Source organism: Neophocaena asiaeorientalis, unplaced genomic scaffold, assembly GCF_003031525.2.
Source record: "Neophocaena asiaeorientalis asiaeorientalis breed wild unplaced genomic scaffold, Neophocaena_asiaeorientalis_V1.1 scaffold668, whole genome shotgun sequence".
NCBI lineage: Eukaryota > Metazoa > Chordata > Mammalia > Artiodactyla > Phocoenidae > Neophocaena > Neophocaena asiaeorientalis.
In genome coordinates, this window is record NW_020174264.1 from 827300 (window position 1) to 843737 (window position 16438).

The 16438-nt window shown below is 38.7% G+C and overlaps 1 protein-coding gene across 3 annotated transcripts in view; it reads left to right on the forward strand.

Moving 5' to 3' along the window:
- The window catches only part of GLRA2 (glycine receptor alpha 2), a 181583-nt gene that overhangs the window by 39489 nt on the left and 125656 nt on the right, over window positions 1–16438 (forward strand). For 2 of the 3 annotated variants that reach the window (XM_024755249.1, XM_024755250.1), the window contains exons 3-4: window positions 3523–3590; window positions 11544–11767. In XM_024755249.1, coding sequence (XP_024611017.1) covers window positions 3523–3590; window positions 11544–11767 — 292 coding nt within the window. Of the gene's footprint in view, window positions 1–3522; window positions 3591–3685; window positions 3754–11543; window positions 11768–16438 lie in introns of all 3 variants that reach the window. The other variant, XM_024755248.1, reaches the window with a different exon arrangement.

Below are 16438 nucleotides of genomic sequence, written 5' to 3' on the forward strand. Positions count from 1 at the left end.
TGGACCAACAAGGTCCCAGGTGGTGCTGATTCTGCTGATCTTCCAACTCTGGTGTGAGTAGCAGGGGACACAATAGTTAGGATGTACTATTCACAGTGATCCTATTCCCTCTTACAGCGAATTTGATCAACTGACCCAAAACTGAAGATGTTAACGAGCAATAATCAATAACTCTATTATCCCTCTCAAGTAGCATAACTAATTTTACTTGGGTTACCAAAACAAATGCCTTACTCCAAAGAAGACAGCCTGAGAGAGATATTTAGCAACAAAGAGGATCAGTATGGGATGAGGCTTGTTATACCTTGTGCTGGGGGTCAGGGAGGGGAGCCATCTTTCCAAATCCCTATGAAGTATTCTAAATATATTTTTTACTTCCATTTATACTTGAGTTATGGCAAGGTTGTTCTTTCTCATAAGAATAAGGCAAAAAATAAAGGAAGAGAGTGAGAAAGAAAGGAAAAGAGGGAGGGAGAGAGGGTAGACGGGAGAGAGGAGACAAGGAAGGAAGGGAGGGAGGGGAGGATAGGGATATGAGAGATTAGATGTCTACATAATTCTTCTTCCCAGTCAAAGTCTCATCCAATTCACTTTGGAATATCTTTGCTGATAAACCAATTAGATGAGGTTAACTAGTGTTAACTCTTTCTGCAGTTTATAGAACACATTCATTCGCTGGGGATCACATCTAAGAATGTGTTCTTGTTAATTAGAACACCTTAGCAGATGATTGGGCTAAAACAGAGGAAAGGTTGTGCTGGCACATGTCAGGATAACTCTTAAAAGTGAAAAATGATTCTATCATTCAACCCGAAAAATTTGCAGGCATATTCCCATATTTAGGTAACTTCTATCCTTAGAATGAGTCTATTGGCCTCAGGCATTTTATCCCTGTAGTTTAAAAAGGTGTCCCTAAAGTTAGGCAGTTTCTGCCTCTTACAAACTCTGTGGCCTTGGGAAAATTAATGAATTTCCTTTATGCCTCAGTTTCCTCATCCGTAAAATGGGGGACATGGAAGCATGTAATTACTGAAGAATGAAATAAGGCACTCATTGGCATGCAGCGAGGTTTTAATATATGTGGGCTCTTATTACACGCATGTGCTAATCCCTTATCCAAAAAAAGTTACTTTTTTTCTTCCCAAGGTTTTATACCCAAATGCAAATGAACCTTAAGGCGATGCCCAAGATTGAAGCGATCAGATGTGAAGGATTAAATTATCCCAGAAATGTACAAACCAATGGGAAATACCATGGTTGGCAGGTCAGAGGATATTATGCAATGAATCCAGCGCAGCAAAGGGGTTTAAAGTTCAGGTTTTTGGAATCAGAACGATGAGACATTGAGTCTCAGCTTCTCTAATTACTGTGGCATGACTTTAAGCAAGTCACTTAACCTCTCTAACTCCCAGTTTCCTCATCTGAAAATATTTATTGGAGCAGTAAAACAATTCCTCTTTTGTGAGGATTAAACTAGGTAATTTTTTTAATGTGCTTATAGTACAGTGTGTCAATATGTGGTGGCTTAAAAAATATTTTGAATTCTAGCAATATGCTCACACTGTCATTTACTGGGAACGTTAGAAACAGATATATGATGGTAGGACCCAGCCTTCTAATTGGTTTCAAGCCAGGTGGGGAGTCCAGACAATCAGATAATGTACAGTACGAGACAAACTACATTTGGATTTTCAAATTCTTCCTGTTAAGATGACATTTCTCTCTTTCTTGTTTCTTTTCCCACATCATTCATTTTCTACCTTGCATATAAAAATTCATGAAAGTTTTCCATCCTAAATTGGACCATCTAAAAGGAAATATTTTCTTGTGAACAGAGGAAAAAAAAGCAAAGATACATAATTTCTCATGACGTGCCTCTACCTTGTCTAATGTATTTCTTATTAGCAGAAGAATATATTTGTTATAGAATAAAATTCTATGGCCAAGAAAGAGACTCTTTTTGGTTTTCGTTTTGCTTTGTTTTGTTTGTTTTGAGTAACCGAAACAGAAAAACAAAATCAAGTAGAGTAGGAAGTGACCATGGAGAGGAAGTCAAGTTGGCAGATGCTGAATAACAGAGGGATGAACTAAAAGATGGAATATTTCAAAGATGCAGGCTGAAAATGCTTTGGTAATATGGTGGTGCCTATGATTCCACGCCTGCAAACACTTCTTAAAAAATAAACACATTGTTGTTTCATTAAAAACAGAAAAGTTAGTTATGTTAAAAAGAAAAACAGCTCAATACATCTCTTTTACCCAAACTCCTTGCTCCTTCTTTTACCAAAAGTCCTTGCCTGGGGGACTACATTAGCTGTTGAGTCCTTTTCCTTTCCTCATTTTGAGAACTCAACGTGGACTTGTACAAGTAAAAACATGGCGCTCAAGTGTGGCCACAGCTGTGTTTTACTACCAGCCTTTGAGGGAGGCCTCAAGTCAAACTCCTCCTCGTTCAGATCCTACTGGCTTGTTGGGTACTGAGCCAACTGGGGTGTACCTTGCACCAGGTTGCTGAGCCTTTGTCAAGTGAAAAGAGACAAATTTCCACAGGGGAAAGCAGTGAGTTCATGGCAGTATGAGCCATTTCTTATCTCAGAAAGCATTATGGGGAAACTACATGAGGGCAATAAACATATTGTTCAGCATAACATGAAACCGGAAGTCATCAGGAAGTGATTTATCTGTTGTCAAAGGGCAAAGAGTCTGTGGCCATACCCCTTGAACACGCCTGATTATACCTGATCTCTGAAGCTAAGCAGAGTCAGGCCTGGTTAGTGCTTGGATGAGAGACAAAGGGCAAGAGGAAAGAGAGTTAGTCCCTCCGTCTCTGGAGGAAAAAGTAGGCTCTTTGTTTATAGCACATTTAGGATTAATAAATCTTTCTTTACAGTAAATTTACTGAGGTGACAATCTGGACATTAAGTGACACTGCTGTGTTTGGTTCTTAAAATGAGCTAATTTTCTTTGATTTTGTATTTCTGTGCATCATTTTTCATTGGGGGGGTCACAGGATATAAAGAAGGAATAGGGTAAATTCAGAGGTATCAAGAGAATCAAACTAGATCCACTGATTTAAAGGGTATCACATGAAAGGAGGTGGATATTTCTGACCCATCCACAGTTCAAAACACAGCTCCATTTGAACTCATAAATGTGGGCTATTTCATCACCATGGGCACCTACTGTTGACATCTACAATGTTGATGAGCCTAAGGTCAAAGAAAGCCACCCACCCAAAAGGCAATTTTGATAGCAACTATTGACAATGAATTCCGTTTAATAGTCTTCAGCTTATATTTTCCAAATCCAAAACTCTTCAGGGTAAGTTACTGCATAACTGTCGTTATTGGAAATGCTAGTGGGAATGCTATCACTGTTAAGCTCTCTGGGTAAAACTTTTTTTTTTTTTGCAATCTCACCATCATTTTAATTTTGTTTACATCTCTAGTCATTTGCACAGATGTTGATGGAGCTGTATTTTTGCTTCAATGTCTATTGCAACGTTCTTATTGCGTTCTGCAGGTCCTCCAGTAAACGTTACTTGCAATATTTTTATCAACAGTTTTGGATCAGTCACAGAAACCACCATGGTAAGTGCTACAACGCCACCGGCAAGAGAAAAACGTGACTTGATTATGCCATGAACACAACCTGTCAAATTTTCTATTTATTGTTCAACTTGCAGGGCCTCCTGTAAATGTTACCTGCAACATATTTATCAACAGCTTTGGGTCAATAGCAGAAACTACAATGGTGAGTGGGACTGAGCACTGAAGCCATCGTGTGAAGGAATGGGATATGCGATCAAAGAGTACTGTTGTATATTTGTAGGACATTTACTGAGTGCCAACTTCCAAGTTCATTCACCTCTAGAAGACAATTAGTTATTTATTTAAAATTCAATAATCTTTTATCCATCATGCCAGAGAAATTTTGGAAACACGTGATGTTCGGTTAGATTTAGGTAGAATGATCAGTATTAAGCATGGTTTACAGTTAAGGATATTTAAATATTTGCATCTCCAATGTTTCAGAAATACAAATTTCAAAGTTTGGGAGATATTCTTCATATAATAGGAAGTTTTAACATAAGCCTCAGACATGCTACATTTAATACAGAAACTGTCTTCCACGAAACTGGTCCCTGGCACCAAAAAGGTTGGGGACCACTGATTTAAGATATACGCCAAGGAGCTGACCTTACAATGAACACACACACACACAATTTGGTGGCAACAGAAAGTTGTTCCAAGTCCAAAGCAATTACATCACATGCATGGCTTTTCCAAAAAAAAAAAAAAACATAAACATAAAAAACTAATAAAAAACCATCACACTCTAAGTGCAGACATGTTTCACATACATGAAAAAGATCTCAGATACTGTAAAATCCACCAAGATTCCTTATCAATGTCAAGATGGTGTTGTTGCCTGTGACACAGCCTATTAGATAAGTAGGCTTACAGTGCTAGGCTACTGTGTGGAGATTACATTTTGGGTAAAACATTTTCTTGGCCCCCATACAATTTAAGTCCTAAGTCAACTGGCCGGTTTAAATTTTCAGTACTATGTAAAGTATACAGTCATATTATTGAATGAGATCGAAAAAAACTATAGTTGAGCGTGACTATACTACTATGGTGGCCGATGTCCTAGAAACACTCAAGAAGTGAAATAATGAGCATAATGCCATTGAGAAGTAAAAAATAGCGTTCCCCTGTGTTTATGAATTCTCTCTTTTAGGCTACCAGGATTGTGTTTAACAAATTACTGTACTTTTTGGTGTCCTTAATGTTATAAAAGAATAATTTACCTCTTATCACTCCTTTCTACTGGCAAGTCAGACATAATGCAACTCCACTACCCGTTTTAATATTATTCTGACACAGCATTGTCCAGAAACGAGACTTTTGGGGCTTTGACAGTATGTAGTGCATTAAGAATTTTACCCAACCAGGATAGTTTTGATGGGGTTATTAAATGACTCATAAGAAAAGCTGAACATGGAAAGGAGACTCCAACTCTGTACTTGGCATTCAGTTTCTGTCTCTCCCCTCCTGGTTTTATCCTGGTAAGAGGGGCAAATCTTCCAGCCGCCCAAATCACTATCACCAGCTTTACACGATGGCATTCAATGACAATATTTGCACGACCTAACGCTGATTGCATTAATTAGACCCTTAAGTTGCTTTGATTAAATCTCCTTATTGCATTTTACCCTCAGTCAAAAATGTAAATGTGCACCTTTTCAGTGTGCATTAATGCAAGAAAAAGCTAAATATTTAAGGAGATGAAAATGGAAACGATGGATATCCTTGTTTTCCTGTGTCTTTAAGAGCTACTGAAGGTGTTTAATAAATGGGCTGCTTAGGTGCTTCTTGGCCACTTATTAAGGTGTCCTTTGTCATGTTTCCTATGCAAAACTTTGGAAATCATTGTCCAAGCGTAATATCAACGGCCTGTCTATTCTGCTGTATGAGACGCACTGAATCGCATGATCAGAAGAATGATCAGTGTGCTGTGCTTCTTTTATTTATTTCTTGGCTTCTGATGTAATGACAAACTGAATTTGGCTTTTAAAAATATCTTTTATTTTCTTCAATTATGGCTTTTGTGTGAAACTAAAAAAAAATGTTTTTTGCAACTCCACCATGCTTAAATCAAAGAATAAATCATGTCATGTAGGGTAGGGACTGGCAAACATTTTTCTCTAAAAAGCCAGACGGTAAATACCTAAGACTTTGAGGACCAGACAGTCTCTGTCACAACTACTTAATTCTGCCCTTTTGGCATAAAAGAAGCCATAAACAATAGTAAGCAAATGGGTGTGGCTATACTCCAAAAAAAACTACTTATAAACACAGGCTATGGCCAAATTTGGCCCACAGGCCATAGGTTGCCAACTCCGGGATCTAAGGCATCACTATTTAAAATGGACATTATTCAGGGGCTCATAAGAACATGAGAATTGCTCCACCTTGAAAAGGTCTTACTTTCCCAGACCCCTTAGGCCCTGCCTGGGGACCTACCTGATGTACCCACAGGGTGTCATCACAGCCTGAGCTTCCCTTACCAAAACCCTGAGATTCTACCATCCACGAACATTCTCACAAAATGTGACTCAAAAGAATGGTCAAAAAAGTTAAACAGAAACAGATTCTTCCTTGAACTGTCTTTAGTTGGAGTCAAGACATCAGACCTTTAGGTTTTATGCACAGTAATATATGTAGTCATTGAGGACGTTGATTAGTGCTATGGGGGGGGGGGATAATAGTTTTGCTTTCTCTATGTTTTCTGGAATGATTTTTTTCCAAGAATGTCTCAGAATTTTGAGTTTCTGAGCATGTTGATTTCCCTCTCTTCCCTCATGTCCCACTCTTATCCCACAACCCTTGATAGCATTATTGAAGGATTTAGTTTGGATGTTTGTTTCTAAATAAGAGGCAATCATTATCTGTTTTAATAATGTGATATGACTTTCTTTTGGTTCTATCCAGTCTGCCCTCTTATGTTTGATGAAATCCCACTAGATTACTGTTGGTACTAACTGCCCACAAAGATTAGGCTCACTTGCAGACACAGTATTGCCTCTTACTCCTTTGGTATGTTAGTGTTTAAAGACTGCTCACAGGACAATATATTTGTGTTATTCTAAGGAATATTTTTATGGATCATTGTGATCATGCACATTATTTCAAAATATGTACTTCTGTTCATTAAGAGTCACAGGGATCTGGTGATGTTCATTACTAGCTGACCCTGTGTTAAAAGTATTCAGTGGAACAGTTTGTTTTTTTCCTTATGATTCCAAAAGACTCAGAAGACCAGTAAGGGCTGTATGACGAGACAGGTTATCTTTCGGTTTCGGAACGTCAGTTTACCATTGCCTTTTCTTTCTTTCCCCTCTTCCTTTAGCTAGTGATGGCAAGTGAATTTACAGGATGAGGAGTGTATTTGCAACAGCCTCCTTCCTACTATAAGGGCATAGTTTGGGAATATCGATAATGTCAGTAAAGGTCAAGAGTATTTGCATGCCATCTGCATACAGCTGTCCCCAAGGTTGGGCCATCAGAGAATGGAGAAGAGATAGTCTCCTTAAAGCTTCCAAATGACTGCCTGGAAGGATGTGGGTGAATAGAGTGTGATTTGGACCTATGGGTGCTGGAACACTCCCCACGCTACAGCAGCAGACTCAGACCCTTTCCTCATTTAATATTGAGAGACTGCAATAGGGGGAAGGGGGTAGAAAGAGCTGAAGGTGTACAAAACGTGTCCACTTGGAGAGCATCTCCAGAATATGATTCCAGCTCCCCAAACTCTTCCCCAAATTCCACATGCTCTGCTGGTTACCGCTACAGGGTGAAGAGTTGTTTTATCTCCGATCTGAAATCACTTTCCTAAAGAACTGGATAAGGTGTAGACAGCCCCTTAGGAGAATGCAGGCTACGCTGTAACTGCTGGAATGACATTACAGACCTTTCATTCTATAGGTGCATAAGCAACTCATAAGGAGATGCTAACTTACCAGGAATAGCAGGTAGCTACATTCCTTATTTCTGAATTTTTAAGGGAGAACCAAGAATCTACCTAACATTTTGTTAATCTGAGATATAAGGTGTCCTTGGTCTCTAAATTAACAATGCAATGTTAAAACCTGGATTCATCATAAAGCGACTGCCCCCCCTCCCATAATTTCAAATTCAAAGCTAACTTCCCATATTCAAAGCTAGCACAGACTCAAGATGATGAAAACTTCACTGCAGTGAAGTTAAAACTAAAGTGCCATATAGGTCTGTGGGAAATCCACAAAGCATATCTTTGTCTATAATAACTTTATAACATAACTGGATTGAAAAATATATACCTATAAAATATATACCTATAAAAATAAAAAGAGAGCAGTAAAGTTTAATAATATTTATGAGACAGAGTGGCAATCTCTATGTACAAATGCTACACTAAATATAATAGTAACAAAATAATTCAATTTAAGGAAACAATCTTTGTGGCAATGGGCATAGAATTAGAAGGTACCAAGAAAAGTAAAACTTTAGAAATTCTAAATTTGATATGAAATAATAGTATGGAATATAGGTACTTGTATTAACTGTGCTAAGAATATAATAAAGATTCTATGACTTACACATAGCTTTTGAAAAAATAAAAGATATGTGTATGTATTTACACACATACACATGTGCACACATACATATATATATATATATATACATATATATATAATATATATACATACACTCACACTTTTTAATTTGAATTTTTCTATTACCTAATCTAGTACCCAGAGAGTCAACCATAGGAAAACAAATTTTAATACAAGGAAATACGTCATTTATTTGAAGTAGAATCTGTCTCTGGAGAGAGAAGGCAGTATAAAAGAAAATTCAGTCTACACTTAAGCATGTCTCTTAATATTTACTTCTTTAATATTTCATTAAACCTAGAAGCAAAAATAAAGACAAAGAAAGGCTACAGAACAATATAACTATCTCCTGTGGTTTGGAATATCTTGAGAGAATAAACCTATCTGTAAATAAACAGAGGTGATGCATAGATAAATCATGCATCAAATTTGTACCCTACATTGAAAATGATAGTGAACTGAAAGAATTACAGGGGCACAGCCCCGGAAAATCTTTTCTTTGGCTATCTACTTCTCTATATCCTTGGGCGTCCTTTGCTATTCTTAAAGGTTTTAAGGGTTGCCATTTATTTTGGAATAATGTATAGCATCATGAAAAAAATTATGGAAAATTTTAATTCCTATACATTATAAAGAACAAACACTCCCAAAATATCTAATAAAAGTCTTGTTTCATATAATTCCTGTCATTGTGGAGTAAAATGTATTTTCTCCTCTAACTTTTCCACTTATTCTTGCTTATGAATAGGCTAATTAATTTATTTTAAATTAACTGTTAGATATTTAATGGTTCTATTGTGATAAGATAGATTCAGTGCTCTTTTTAAAGTTCTGATATTGGGAAAACCTATTTTATTATTTTAAATAGATAAAATTCAAAATAGAAAAGCAGGAAACACTGGAGAAGAATACTTGTGGGAAAGACTTTTTAAAAAGATGTATTAATACATTAGCTGGGAAATTTTATATTGAGATTTTTTTTTTAAAAAGGTCAATGTTTTCATATTGTATGTCACCAAAGTAATATTCTCTAGAGTCTCTCAAAATGCATCTTTAAATCATTCTCAGGTTCAAAGGAGGACTGCAATGATGTTGTCCTGGTGATTCTGCCGCCCAGTGCTCGCTATCTGGCGTCTCATGGCCTCTCCCATTCTATGTTTCCTTCCTGGGTGGGGGGCCTCAATGGCCTCCCAAAGGCCTAAGAAATTTAACCCATTCACCTCTGTTATTTCCAGCTGTCATTACTTCTTGTACTTAGAGTTTTTCTACCTCCAGAATTGGCTAAGAGATGACGTCCTCTTCTTTCCTACTGAAACAAGCTCATAGACCCCCACACACAAAATTTTATGAAGGATAATTGGTTCCCACCCTAAGGGAAATAAAAGGGGTAGATGTCACACAGTGAAGACACTGCATTTTTTTCCTTCAGGAAACCTTAAGAAAATCTCACAGTTGATCTATCCAGTGCCTATTTATACGCAAATTGGATTATTATATTTTCAATAGCCCCTGTTTTGATTTTCTACAAATCACACATTCCCACTCTTTACTCACACAAAACTCCAAAGGTTCCAGTCACTCCTGTTGCCAATGAAACACTGAACTGGTAATCTCTTTCCAGTTACTACCCTCTGGTCCCTTTGGACAATCCCCAAAATGCAAAATATGTGATGGGGAGAACTTTGAGGTTCTGCCATCCTCTTGGCTCACTCATGGAAGGAGGGGGCAACCAGTGAGCAAACAGAATGGGGTGGAAGCCTGGCTGGCCTCACAAGAGCACCCTCTTAGGTCTGGGAATTTGCTGTGCAAGCCTGGTATAATCCCAAATAAAAGTCAGCTGATAAAATTTTCCAAGTCAGAAAGTCCTTATGTTGTACAACAAGGAAACGTACAGTTATTTCTTTTAATATTTCAGTTTTTCCTAATAAGCTGGGTTCTGATGACTGATTTTCAGAAGTTAGTAACTACTTGATTATTAGCATTCTTTAAACCCACAGTGGGCACTCTTTCTAAGAACTGCCATTTCCAAAATACTCTACCAGCCTGATCATCAGGATGGCTGTATTTGGGGGGCAAAGTCATGGGAATTTGGAGAGTTTGGTAATAAGCAGAAGGAACTGGATTTGAAGCTCTCTTGCATACACCCTGATCTTTATAACTTACTTACAGATTTTCTTTTGGCTCTAAAGGGATTGACCAAAACCGACCAACCCGAGGTGGTCTCCATTGTACCTTATAAAGTAACCAACCATCTGAGTTTTGCCTAGGACTGAGTGGGTTCCCTGAAAATTTCATGTTTACCTGAGGCTAAAATGGGAAAGTTCTCAGGCAAACCAAGGACATGTTGGTCACTGTTAGAGAAAAGTAAACAATGACTCAAAATCCAGGTGCCCAAAGATGTGGAAACAAAGCAAATGAAGGTGAAAAAGGTAAAGGAAAGAGAGTAAAATGGGATGAGTATATATCACCCTAAATGACCACAGTGGCAGATGTGGACCACTGTTAGCTCTGAACCATAGTCCTGCTTGACTAGGGAATACTGTTGAAGCCTTTATTGGGTCTGCTCTGTCAAGCGAAGCAACAGTTTCCATGAACCTAAAGACCTTTGAGTAGAAATCCTCTGAAGAGAAGTTACTGATTCATTAGCACAGAAGAAAATTCCCATGCCAAGTGGGAATGACAGGGTGTACCTGAGGCTCCCACAGGGAGGAACACCTTTATCAAAAGGTGCTCAGATTAGGAAAACATGAAAAAGATTTCTGTTTTGAAATCTCCAGTTGACTACTGTAGATACAACCCATTCAGAGAAATGATAAAATATTTAAGAATTTCAAAAGTAGCTGTAAGGGAATTACCTTGTCAACATGAACCATCTTAATATTTATGTTGATGAATTTAAAAAATATTGGCCCATCATGTCAGAGTTTTATGATAAGATTTCTACTACCAAAATTACAGAGTGGGTTTTCTTCTGCCCAGAGCATCTGAGCAGATTGAAAAAGAGATCATGTCATTTCTGATTTGGAAAATGAATAGGTTTTATTTGACAATCTGCTATCACAGACTGACTCCTGTACTTATCATTACCTTTTTCTACAGCAAAACCAGATTGAGTTAGTATTATTTCCTTCCAGAACGATTAAGTGAAACAAAAATTCAACCAGCTCAACTTGTTCCATTAGTGTTCTGCTTTGGTCAAGTCTTCTTTCCTTCTCGTCTCTGTTCCCACTCCTAACAGAACTGAGTGATTTATTTTGACCAAGATATACACAGCTGGGTTTACTCAGATACCAACACTGCATGCATTGAATCAGGCAGAAGAGTGAGGGGAAAATACGCCAGAGTGGGCAAGAAGTAACACTTCTGCATGGCGTTTCTGTAGGACTACCGAGTGAATATTTTTCTGAGACAACAGTGGAATGATTCACGGCTGGCTTATAGCGAGTACCCTGATGATTCTCTGGACTTGGACCCATCGATGCTGGACTCCATTTGGAAACCAGATTTGTTCTTTGCCAATGAGAAGGGGGCCAACTTCCATGATGTCACCACCGACAACAAGTTGCTTCGCATTTCAAAAAATGGCAAAGTCCTCTACAGTATCAGGTAAGCTTCCTTCGGCTGCCCCCCGCTCCCTGCTCCATTTTTCTCCTGACCTAGAGCTGCACGGTTCTGCAGGGCAAGATGTATATGAATATTATCCTTTGTGGCCTCTTGTTTATTATTTAAACTTAAAGTTGGTGAGAGTGCCAGTGGTTCCCATGGTCTCAGAAGTGTAATTCTCCATAACCAAAATATATTAGGTAGGATTACGTAGGATGGATCATATAAATATCTGCACAAATATGTTTTTATTTATTTGTTTGTTTTATTTATTTATTTTTGGCCGTGTTGGGTCTTCGGTGCTGTGCACGGGCTTTCTCTAGTTGCGGTGAGCCGGGGGTACTCTTCTTTGCGGTGTGCGGGCTTCTCATTGCGGTGGCTTCTCTTGTTGCAAAGCACGGCCTCTAGGTGTGCAGGCTCAGTAGTTGTGGCTTGCGGGCTCTAGAACGCAGGCTCAGTAGTTGTGGCTCACGGGCTTAGTTGCTCCATGGCATGTGGGATCTTCCCGGACCAGGGATCGAACCTGTGTCCCTTGCATTGGCAGGCAGATTCTCAATCACTGCGCCACCAGGGAAGCCCCATAAATATGTTTTTGATTGGTTCAATAAAGGAAGTGCAGGCCCTTTAGTTCAATTACCACTGAGCATAACAAATTCTCATTTCAAATAATTATGCCATTCTATAGCATTTAAACACACACACACACACACATACACACACATACACACACAAAGATTCAATGGCTCAGTATTGTCACTGACCGCATACTTTGAGCTCAGTGAACGGAAAACTGGTTCTAATCCCAGATCTACTTCTAACTAAACATGTAATCTTGATCTGTTAACATTTCTTGGGCTTGAGCTTGGGATAGAAAATTTCTCAGATGCATTTTTGCTTTTTTATTCAAATATGATCTTCACCAGAATATTCTCCAGAATATCACCCTACAATCAAAATAATCACTCCCTTTTAGGAACTCTCATAATAGTTTCTCTGTGAATCTGTAAGTCTCTGACTTCTTCCTATCCCATATTTTGGCTACTTCTGTACACAAATATAGCATAAGAACACAGACTTTTGGAATCAGACAAACCTAGAATTAAACCGAAGCTTTGCCACTTACTAAGTTACATAAGCTATAACCTTCAGTTACCTTAATTGGAAAATGGGAAACACCATATTTAACTCAGAGTATTCTTGTGAGAATGAATTATATACAGCAGAGGTCAGCAAATATTTTCTGTAAAGGGCAGATGGAAAGTATTTTAGCTTTGCCAGTCAGACTGTCTCAACTCTGTCAGAGCTACTCAACTCTGCCATTATAGCACAAAACAGCCATAAACAATACTCAAACGATTAGGTGTGGCCATGTTTCAATAAAACTTTATTTACAAAGACAGGTGGTGGACTAGATTTAGCTCTTTGGCCATAGTTTGCCAACCCCTGATATAGAGTAAATAAAAATACTTGCCACAGTTCATGACACAGAGTATGTTCTCAATAAATGAAATGATGGCTGTTTGCATTTTTTTTTGCATTTTTAAGTTAACATTCTTTCTAAATAATAAGCTCTTTAAAGCCAAGATATTCGGATTTTTCATCTTTTGTAACCCCTCCCAAAGGGCCAAGACAGTGTATTATATATGAGAGAAATCGAATACATTGAATAAATATTGACATGTTAAAGATTCTTTAGAGAATTCCCCCTTTCTCTCCAATCTTATTACCAACAACAACAACAAAAAAAGAGGCAGCTAGTGTCTTTGCAAATGATTTTCACAAGTTTGCAGACTCACCACCACCAAAACTGCATTTCACAACTCTATATACAATTTAGGTCTGTACTGTAGATTCCATTCTTAACCTAGTAATTTCACAGCTTGCTGGTGGCAGATAGCTGCAATGTCTTTTGGAAGGAAAGAGGCTGCTCATTTGTAAAAAGTGGCAAAGTCACCGCTTCCACAAAGAACCAGGGAAATATCCCCCACTTTATTTTTAAGAAACTTTACACTTATTTTTATAAAAATTTTTAAGGAAACACAGAATATTCCACATGGTGATGCATTTGGTGTAAGATGCAGTATTGGGCACAACCTAAGTTGATGTGACCTGATGAAATGGGACATATATAGAGCATGGTGCTGGGAAGGAGAGTTATAAAAAGCAGCACAGGGTATCAGCTGCTCCAGCTAACCCTCTGGGCCTTGGGTGGCAGTTGCTCTAGTAAATACCTGGCATCATGCACTGCCGAAATAAAACCAGGGTTTTTTTTTTTTTTCCTTCTGTTCTATTCAGGCCCTTCCATTCTAGAACCATGAAGAATACAATGTCCCCGAGACTCGATCCAGAGGCAATTCTTCTATCTCTGGTTCCCAGTAGGCTCTGAAATACCCCACAACTGTTTTGGGTTGGGTAGAGTTTGTCCTGTGGCAGGCTGGTTTAGACTTCTCCTTCACTGTGGGTATTCTATGAAATCAGGGGAAAGACCCTTGGTGCAGGAGAACTGGGCATGCCATTTTAGGGAAACACAGCTCTTGGCAGATTTGAATTGCAGGAATCTAATTGCTTGCCTGGAAGGGTTTTCAATGAGCCGGACACGGTGCTGGGCCTAGAGATCCAGAGGTCAGTAAAATGTGGTCTCTGTCCTGGAAGGGCTCCAGTCTAACCAGGCAGGCAGACATAAGATAAATTGAGTAGTAGGAATAAATAGGGAACAAGGAAAAGAAAAGTGGCTCTAACTTTGCAAACGAATTCTGTGACTCAAATATCGTTAGAATTTTGGGGTCGGCACCCACACTCCTGTTTACTTGAGTCACTGGACTCAATTTAACTAGAGGGTAAGGAGGAATTAGTGCTAATATAGGCCCAGCTGCAGGTCCAACTCAAGTTTAAAGTACAGTTTTTGGTGTCTTAAAGGTGCTGGAAAGTCCTTGCTGACATTCCATTAGGAAGGACTTTCCCTCAACTCTAAGGTTCACAATGCAAATACCCCCAGGAGAGGGAAAACCCTATCCTCAATTCATACTAAGCCATAAAGAGCTGAAACGAAATTTTCTTTCTGATAGTAGGTTTAATGTCTGTGAAGAATAGTGACAGAGAGCATGTTGGATGCCTGAGAGGAAAAATCAGATAGGACGAAGAGAGTTAAGAAAGATAGAAGGGAGGCATACAACAGAAGTACCAAAGATAAACTCATGAATTGCCTCCACCTGACACATTTTAATAATTACTTCAACACTGGGCCACGTGAGAAAAATAATGTTCTATGGCTATGTTTTGTATTTGAATTTTCCTAAAACCTAAAGCAAATGGATGGTAGCGTTTCAGCCAGGAAAAGTTCTATGCTTTCTTAGCTTTGTAGGAGCAGAGGTAGAATTAACTCTGCATGGAAACCAAAGCCCAAGGCTTTGATGGCCAAGCAGAACACAGAGAACTCTGCAGCCCACTGACTTCATAACAAGCAAGGTCACACTTCCCAAGAGGTAATATATCTGTTTGCCAGAAGACCAAGATTTTTAAAAGGGAGTGACAATAGACCGGAAGTCCATACATGTCCTGCAGATTCAAACACCTGAGGCACCTGAGTAAAACTTAAACAAATCTTTTAAATAGGAACCAAAGGTCTTAGCTCAGTGTTAGAAAATTTCCATCCAGTGATGCAGGACATAGTCTCTGATGATGATGTCAAGCCTATTTCTGTCCACTTATCCTCTGATTACTTTTTAAATTATTCACTTCCGTCATATGTTTGATCTTACTCTGTTTTCATGTTTTTTGTTGACCCACCCCATTAAGTGTTGACCATTTTTGACCAAAGTGTAAACAAGGACACACATCTTGCTTTGTATACCCTCTTCAGAGACAGTCAAATTCTAAATTCATATTACTTTAAAAGGCCTGAATCCACAGTGGAATAACGAGGTGAGCCTTGGGTATAATACATATTAGTGCTCAAACAATATTTACTGAATTGAATATAATGAATTGTAGTAGAAGTCAGGGCATCATGACCTATGGTATGCAATATGAAAGAGAAAAGGAGAGGGTGAGCATTTTTGGTTTTTTGTGTTTTTTTTAATTTTGTTTTTTGTTTTTTGCGGTACGTGGGCCTCTCACTGTTGTGGCCTCTCCCGTTGCGGAGCACAGGCTCCGGACGCACAGGCTCAGCGGCCATGGCTCACGGGCCCAGCCGCTCCGCGGCATGTGGGATCCTCCCGGACAGGGGCACGAACCCGCGTCCCCTGCATCGGCAGGCAGACTCTCAACCACTGCGCCACCAGGGAAGCTCGAGGGTAAGCATTTTTAAAGAGGAGCAGCTGGTCTCATATGTCCACAATGTCTTTGCTAATATTTGTTTTCTTCCCTTACTTCCCACTGCTTCTGAGACTTTTCTGCCAAAACTCTGACTTTTATAGAAGCATAGGATTTTTTTTTAATTGAAGGTATTACAGGGCAAAATATCCTTGTTTTACTGATGAGGAAGTGACTTCTTTAAAAAGTTAAATGAGCTAAAATAATGGAGCCCATAAATAGGAAAGCTAGGATAAGAATCAAAGCTCTTGACTTGTATTTCAGAGCTATCATCTCCTACCCCACATTAATTCTTCATTTATTCCAACTCAAATCCAAAGACACAAACAAATACAATGCCAAACACATGTCATTTTCGAACCA